General features: G+C 42.8%; 1 protein-coding gene across 1 annotated transcript; it reads left to right on the forward strand.

Annotated features, from left to right (window-relative positions):
* Window positions 1-3,394: 3,394 nt before the first annotated feature.
* On the forward strand, window positions 3,395-4,812 carry LOC117900371 (lipase 3). The gene is made up of 3 exons (XM_034810721.1): window positions 3,395-3,540; window positions 3,617-4,339; window positions 4,399-4,812. The coding sequence occupies exons 1-3, from the start codon at window positions 3,427-3,429 to the stop codon at window positions 4,798-4,800; spliced, it is 1,239 nt and encodes a 412-aa protein (XP_034666612.1). The 5' UTR covers window positions 3,395-3,426; the 3' UTR covers window positions 4,801-4,812.
* Window positions 4,813-8,868: the final 4,056 nt, after the last annotated feature.

Here is an 8,868-nt window from a genome sequence, read left to right on the forward strand (position 1 = left end):
AATTGCCAGCAGGCAACAAAAATAAAAATTGTTGCCATGCCATATGCATATCGTACAATGGTGGGAGGAGTCGTTGGGGAAATACGCAAAATTATTCTAGTGGAAATATTGCATTTTGATATCTCATATACTAGATGTCTGCAAATCATCAGAGCTTTAAGCGTCAGTCTGTCCTGTTCCTTGTGTGTGCTTTTGGCCTTGCATTTGACTGCGAGTCTGTGAAATGGAAGTTCGCACTGGATACGAAGACATACAGATACTTGCAGGTCAACGGAAAGGAACGATCTGGCAGCAAATAGGAGAACAAAATGTTTCTTGAAGCGGTGGAACTTTAAAGAAATATTTAACTCAGGGTTTTGGTGTTGCAATTTTGAATTTGGGCAACGAAAAGTCTCCTCTTTAAGCCAGGGTCTATGAAAATGCAGGCATTTCAGCCACTTTGATGCTGTCATTCAACTTTTAGTTTAGATTATAAATATATTGATTGGCAGATTTGTCTTGGCCATAATTTAACACCGATAAAATCATTTAAACGCAGACACTTTAAAATAAAACATTTGAGTAATTGATCTGCCAGCCATAATTGCTCTGAAGTGGTCCGAGTGGAAGTGGCTTAACTTCGTTAGAGAGCTCTTCGATAGATACAGTGAAGGCTCTCCGGTATATATTTTTAGCATGTCCCTGAACTGCAGTCTTTAAAAAGCTAAAAAAAAGGTAACTTAGGTGTCCTTCTGTGAGTCTCTTTACTCTTTGACTGCATTTAACATTCAATTTTGCCCTGACCCCAGACTATGAATAGGCGCAGCTGAGGCAAGAGCCCGACTGAGTAGGCTTTTGGTGAGTGAGGTTTTTGACTTCACCCATTAACGCAGCACTTGACACATTGATGGTTCTTGGACTACGGCTAATGCCACTGCCACTGCCACTGCTGGTGTCTGTCATCCATCCAACACTTTGGCCACAGCCAGCGACAACTGAAGAGGCTCTGCCACCGCGTAACTTTAGATTTATGATAAGTCACGATTTCCGCTGCAGTCGAAGGGAAATTGTATTAAAGCGACAGCAAAAAATCCACTTTTATGCAATCATTTAGATTGCATTTGGCAAACAGTTGACGCTCATCAGGCCAACCAATTAAGTTGTTTAATTGAATTTCAAGTGAACGAAGTGACGGAGAAAAGTACCAGCAAGAAGCAACAGAGAAAATACCGCAAATGTAATTTTTCCAAGCAACTAACGAGGAGAAATTGATGTGGGAGTAGGGCTGACTTTTCTTTTAAGAGTTTAAGAGCATTTGCTGCTGCCTCAATTGCAATCTGACATTTGCGAAAAATTTACACAAAAAAATTGGTAGCAGTATTTGGGTAGGGTACATTTTTGGATTAAGAGAGCAGATATGAAAGTGTATAACCCACTAAAGGAGTGTTCTTCTGAGACTCAAGGTGACATAAATTCTAGATCATGGATATATTTGTTAGTTCCCAAAGTTTCAGCCAAAAATCAGAGCTTTTGATAAAATTATCAAATGTTGTCCAGGACTTTCCCAGTAGCTTTAAAATTTACATTTTTCTACTTCTAGTACTCAATTTTTCTACAAATATTTCTTATAAATAGCCCACCAATTGGCACATCCCACTGATTTAATAATAATATCAACTAGAATCTCCTCGAGCCCCTCTTGATGTACCTTAAGGTACCATCAGGTATCCCATCGTCGACATGTACTACACTTTCTCCGTTCTAACTTCTGTTTCATGCTTTTTTATGTTGTTGTTCGTGTGTTTTGTTGTATGCCTCTTCCTGGCAATTTCAACAAAATGTATGCCAGTGCCCTTCCTTCCACCACCATTTGTGCTTGCTGCACTCTGTTTCCCCGCCTCTATGTATCGCTGCCTCCGCTTCACATAATTTCAATGAACCGCATTTACGTTTGGTTCGGTTTATCTCTCCTTCCTCTGCATATCCGTCGGCGGCGTCGACATTGGCATGACAATGCCACACTATGTACTAGCACAACACACACACAGCCACACAGGCAGCCGCAGTCAGACACATGCACTGACAGAACGAGGAGGAACGTTGTGAGGCGCTGCTAAGGCAGCGACACTGCTTTTATGCACTTTTATGAATACAAAAAAAATTTATTTGGCAATGAAAATTGTACCATAAATAGCTGTAAGCTGTAAAAAACAATATTTTTACCCATTTTTTTTTACATTTCTTAAACATTTTCTCTCTCTGCAGACAGCAACAAAGAATGAGTGTGGAGTACGAGCGCTAGACCACGTGAAGAGAGCTTCGTGGAGAATGACAGCCCTCGATGCTCGCAATTTGTGGCTTTTGCCATGCTTAATGCCAATCTCAGCACCCGTACGTATACCTACTGCAGCCTGCAACCATTCTCCCACCATAATTCCTGCCCCTCCACCTTTCCACTATCTTTTTGCCGCATTACAATTCACTGGCATAATGCAAAAATCGCAGCAAGTCAGGCGCAACTCGTTGATACGCGTGTTGGGGCTCCTCTTTACTCCACTTGGGGCTCTCTCTCTGTCTGTGCCTCTGCCTGATTGGAATGGGGCATGGTGTGTGTGTGTGTATCGAAGGGTTTACCATTGCAATGTGGGGACTTGAGAGAACGCGCAACGCAAAGTTCAGATTTAAGCTACATATCTGTGAATGGGGGACAATGCTTACACGCTGCTTCACTTCCCTGCAGTAATGAATTTCGGAAGCTGCTGAAGTGGCGGCTCCTGCCTGAATCGGTGCAAATGGTGCAGAAATATTCAGTGGATAGATTAAATTCATTGAGCAATGGTTAAAGATATTTATGACAGTTGTATTTAATTTTAAAATATTATTTCGGGTGTTGTTCAGTAACAGCAAATACCACAGAAAATATAGCAAGATTTCAGGACCTCTTTGCGCATCAAAAACTAATCGAAAAATCTCTTTCTTCTACCTCAAGTCTCCTCATTATGTTCTCTATTTTTCAGCAATTATTCTTCAAAATTTCAATGATTAAATGTATTACAATTAGCAGCGCCAAATGCACCCTTCAGGGTCTTGAGTACCCCCTGGGCAAGTGTATTTAATTTATTGTCGTTGAAAGTCATAAAGTAATTAACCATATCAGCATGTACATGCCCCCCTCGTGAGTGCTTATTAGTCATCGAAGACAAAACTAATCTAAATGTAGAGCCAAAAGTATATAAATCTTGGATTTACTTCGCGTATTTCTGGTATCAGACCCCACACATCTCAGCGATTAAATGGCAACACAAATACAAAGCGGACACTCGACTTTTAATCGGCAGATTAGATTGGCATTAAGTGAGGACTGAAACAGGTCGGACTTTCCGAACATGGTACAATAGTCATACAGCGAACTGCCCTGCGAGTGGAAGCACAAAAATTAGACCTAAAATGTTGAAGGAATTGCTGATAGTTCTGGCTGTAACCACAGTGCTGGCCGTGGCCGTGGCCGAGGACGACTTTGATCCTTTTATAGACATTCCCTTCAAGAGACTAAAAACTTCGGTGGGTTGGAAATTTGCAAACATTTTTTTGTGCATTTTTTACTCAAATTCGAAATGTCAATTTTTTGCTTTTGCAGGCCGAACGCATCGAGTCGGATGGCTATCCGGCTGAATCGCATTATGTGGAGACCTCCGATGGTTATGTGCTGAATCTGTTCCGGATTCCACACTCGCCAAAGCTGAACAATGGCCAGCTGCAGCGGCCGGTGGTGCTCATCATGCACGGGCTGTTCAGCTGCTCGGATTGCTTCCTGCTCAATGGGCCGAACGATGCGCTGCCCTACAACTATGCGGATGCCGGCTACGATGTCTGGCTGGGCAATGCCCGTGGCAATATCTACTCGAGGAACAACACACGCCTAAATGTAAAGCATCCGTACTTTTGGAAATTCAGCTGGCACGAGATTGGCTCCATCGATCTACCGGCCATGATTGATTACATTCTGGAGCAGACTCACGAGCAGGCGCTCCACTATGTCGGACACTCTCAGGGCTGCACGGCGTTCGTTGTCATGGGTTCCTTTAGGCCGGAATACAATGCGAAAATCAAGACTGCCCATTTGCTGGCACCACCCGTGTTTATGGGCAATACCACCGAGGGACTGATAGTGGCCACAGCTCCGGTGTTTGGTGAACCCGGCTTGGGCACGGCTCTGCTGGAGAATCAGGTGCTGCTGCCGTATAATCAATTTATTCAGCGTTTGCTCGACACAACCTGCAGCAATCAGCCCCTGATGCTGAGCTACTGCAAGACATTGGCCATGCTGTGGGGTGGGCCAGAAATTGGTAATCTCAATCAGGTAAGCAGCAGCCACATTTCCCATGGTTAAAACTACGATTTTTGGCTTCATCTTTCTAGACTTTGCTCCCCCAAATCGCTGAGACACATCCCGCGGGCGTTTCCTCCAACCAAGCCATACACTTCATCCAATCCTATGTCTCCAACGATTTCCGCTTGTACGACTGGGGCAAACGCAAGAATTTGGCGTACTATGGCGTCGAGCAGCCACCAGCCTATGATCTCAGTCAGATTACCTCCGAGCTCTACCTCTACTATGGCCTATCCGATGGCTCTGCCAATAAGAAAGATATTTCGCGCCTGCCTGAACTGCTGCCCAATCTGGCGCTGCTGCACGAGGTGCCCGATCCCACTTGGGGACACTTGGACTTTGTTTTTGCCCAACAGGTAAAGAGTGTCATCAATGATTTGGTCGTGGACTACAGCATGGACTACGATGTGGAGCAAGCAAGAAGGAAATAAATTGGGGAACAAGTGGGACAAAATATTATTTTATTTGGAGTTCTTTCAGCCCATTGAAATAATATTTTTTAGTGATTTTTCTGGCAGTTGGAATGAGCATTCCTCTGGGTTCTTTTTGGCTGTTGGAATGATCTTTTATTTTGGATCTTTCTGGCTGTTAAAGGGATCTTTCCTTTAAGTTCTTTATGGCTGCTAAAGTGATCTTTAATTTGAGTTATTTCTGCCTGTTGCAGGGATCCTTTATTTGGGTTTTTTAGGGCTGTTGAAGTGATCTTTCCTTTTGGTTCTCTCTGGCTTTTGGCAAGATATTTTCTTTGGATTCTTTCTCGCTGCTGAAGAGATCCTTTACTTGGGGTTCTTCTTTTTCTTAAAGTGTTTCCTTTTCTTCTCAATTTCCATTTCTTTCTCCTCAGTTTTTCTTCTAAATAAATCTGTGCAAACATTTCCCTCTCATTAACCAGCAGATATGTCTCCGAAAGAGTGCTGCTGGCTGCATGACAGTTTTTGGCCAGAATGTTAAATGTGCCAGGGCTAATTACCAGTTAACAAGTGTCTGCTGCCTGGTTAATCTCCCCCCTCTCTCTCTCTCTCGCTGTTTGCTTGTCTGGTCACGCCTCTCTGATGTACAATATTTTTTCTGTTTGCTGGCTAGAATACGTGGTTAGCGGAGACGCTCATCTTCTTGCACCACCCTTGCCCCACTGCTCTTCACTTGCAAAATTATAGTAATTAGCACTTGGCGCTGGTCGCTGTCTGTCGCTGTCTCGCGGCTCCCTTGGAGGAGTTTTGTTTGCTTGTTTGGGGGACAGTTGCAAATATGATTATAATGATGATTTATAGTGTTTGGTGGGGTTCGGTTTCAGATAAGCGAGCGCGAAGATGCAGCAAAGATAAGCGACATTTTATTTGGTTTTCTTGGCATGTTTTGGATTTGGCTGACCAGGAAGCTCGTTGGAATTGAAAGCTGATTAGAGTCAGGGTTAGCTGAAATCGAAATACTTGCTGTTATTAATAGTTTAATGCGTGTTAATCGGGGGACTATAAAGTTTATCAAGTTGTTTGCTGAACTAGAATAATATTAAATTGCAGCTTTAATCATTTGACTGACATTCAGGCCATAAAAAGTCGAACAATTTGGACAGAAAAATAGATTAAAATTTGATTAAAAATCGAAGCATATCGGAGTGCGCAAGAACCGATCGCTATACCTTTTTGAGGCACTGTTTATAAGCAAGAAGACATCAATTACACTCAGGTAAAGGCTAAAGGGGAGTAGCAGATCTAAAAAGAATCTCTCTTTCTCTCTGCCCAAGATCCAAGCTGGATCTCCCTTCCTTACCGTTCAATATCCAGAATAAATCTCTCTTCCTCTCTATCAAAACTCCAGCACGAATCTCCCTCCCTCTCTGCCTCCTCATCCCATCAACAAAGTTACCAAACAACTTCCAACACCGCCTATCATCGCCTCACCCATTTAATTATTAATTAATTTCACAAGCAACGTAAACCTAAATACAAATAATTATTTCCCTACGCGACAAACGCCGACCCTAATGATTAATTGACTCTAAGTAATTCCTTGTCATGGCCCAACAAGTTCTTATCTCGGGCTCGCTGCACACTTTGAATAATTTTATCCGCTACCTTTTTGCGCCCATTGGGCCCAAGCTGCTGCTGGCAATTAACCGCAGAGCCAGACCAGACCAGACCAGGTCCAGAGACAGGCTGTAACTGTTCGTTAATGGCTAACCGCTGATGTGGAAGAGGATAATGCGATGTGGGGCAGGCGGCCATCAAGTGCGTCAGCAGACAGGCAGACGAAAAAAAATGGCAAAAATTATCAAAGCCAACAGCGAAATAAAATTAATAAAGTGTAAAAGGATTTTGTCGCGACAAACTGAAAACTCAGCAGACGTCAGACAGCAGGGGGGGACATAAATTTCCAGGACATAACACTACCCCCCACCCGATCACAACCGTACCCCTCTTGTCCATCACTTATAATCCTTTATTTTCGTTTTCAATTTGTTGGGAAAAAGACAAACAGAAAGTGTTAAAAGTATTTCTCAAGCGGAAAATGCACAGCACTGGCAAACTTTTTGCTTCAAGACCCCCCATCCCCCATCACCCCTTCTTTCTGTCTCTCTCTTATTCCGTTTGTCCGTCTCTTTCTGTCGCTGATGCGCTGCTCTTTCTCTAAGTGGCTGCGACACTTTTGTATGCATAATTTAGACAAAAGTCGCCGAAAAAAAAGGGACAACTAGGACTAAGAGAAAGGGCCTGCCTGGAAAACAACTTGAAACAAAAGTTGCAATTGCAAAAATTGAAAAATTTTGCACATAAAAATATGCAGCACGATTGAAAAGTTCAACTGCAAAAGAAAATAGAGAAAAATCAAGAGAGAGAGAGAGAGAGCCCAGCAGCAGCAGCAGAAAATCTTGCACTTAACTGGGCTCAGCCAAGATGTCGACAAAGTGTCGGGGCGCTGCGCTCAATGTTTTTGGCCAAATGCTTATTGTCAAAAAGTTAAGTCAAAATGCAAATTTATTTAGAAGGGGTGGAAGCAAGAAAAAGTGGGGTGAAAGGTGATAGCCAGAGGAGTTTCGGCCGTATTAACGGATCGAGCTCTGCTACCAGACCCTCGCTGGACTGTGCAGCACCTGCATGACGATAAGTATCTACGATTTTAGCTATGGATTTGGCCTTCAATGGAGCAGAAGCTGAAGTCGATCAATTGTGGCCGGCCTGAAGCGAACGCACAGCTTTGTCCAGCGCCAGGCTTATTGGAAATTACCAACTGCGTATAAGGTTCTGAACTCGACTAACAGTAGAAGACAAATGTTGCAGATTTGAGAATTTCTAGTTCCATTTATTGCCGCCTCACTTCAGAGTGCCGCCACAGGGTTGGTTGCTATTTATCAACAAATAAAAGCCAGATGACGCCACTCGAGTAGTTTTTAGTTCCAAAAACAGTCGAAAAACGAAAATTTGAAAATCTGAGAACTAATTAACTAAATGCAACAAAAGTGAATTAATAAGGAATTGATTAATAAAATTAAAAATGTAAATAAAATAAATTCATAATAAATTTCCATTATCGTCTGAAGTGCATGATTGTTCCATTGAAAAAAAATCATTATTAGTATTCTTAAACTTTACTTTATACGCTAAAAAATATAATAAGATAAATTAGATGGATCGGTAGCATGGAGGACTTCAACTCTCTAAATAAATCAGCCAATTGTTGAATAGTTACAGACAGGTGTGAGCGAAAGTTACCATAAACTAGAGACCTGTAAGTCCTCCGCATCTACTCTTTGTATTCCCCAAGTACTTTCAATTAAATAAGACCTAAATCATTTGAAAATGACTCCCAAAAATTTAAGCACCCACCATTTGAGATGACTTTGGCTTCTAATTTATTTCTGGCCTAAGTTCCACAACACATCTTGATATTTCTTCTCTGGGAAGAGCAGGCTTCAGCACCTTTATCAATCAAATAGATCGTTGAACAAGTCTCGTTGGTCGAAACACAGAAAACTAATTGGTCAGCAAGTTGTTGGACACGATCAGAATCAGTTTATTGACACGACAAGAACTGCGGCTGGCCAAAGCGTAATTGAATGGACATATCAATTTTCCATCACAATCACAACAGAGCAGCAAAGCGAAAAGCTTATTAAGTGCCCCACCAAAAACTACTTCACGCCTTGGAACTATCAGCAAATCGGAGTGGGAAGAGTGGGGAGAACAAGTTGAGAGAGCATCGAATGAACGTCGAACATTGAACGAGGGTAAGAACACGCCCGCAGCTAATCAGGCTCTAATGGCGATAAATATTTCATTCTATATTATTTTGTTTTTATTCGTTGCGCGGGGCGGCACGCCTCTGCAGCTTAAAGATGCGGCCAGGAGTCCAAGACAAAGCGACGACTCAACGGGAACGAACAAGCCAGCAGGGGGAGCGGGAGCGGGAGCGGGAGAGGGAGAGCGAGCGACCAGAACAAGCTCCAGAACAAGACAGACCAAAACAGACACGCGGACAGACGCGCAGGAAAACAATCCAGA

The sequence above is a fragment of the Drosophila subobscura genome, chromosome U (genome assembly GCF_008121235.1).
Source record: "Drosophila subobscura isolate 14011-0131.10 chromosome U, UCBerk_Dsub_1.0, whole genome shotgun sequence".
NCBI lineage: Eukaryota > Metazoa > Arthropoda > Insecta > Diptera > Drosophilidae > Drosophila > Drosophila subobscura.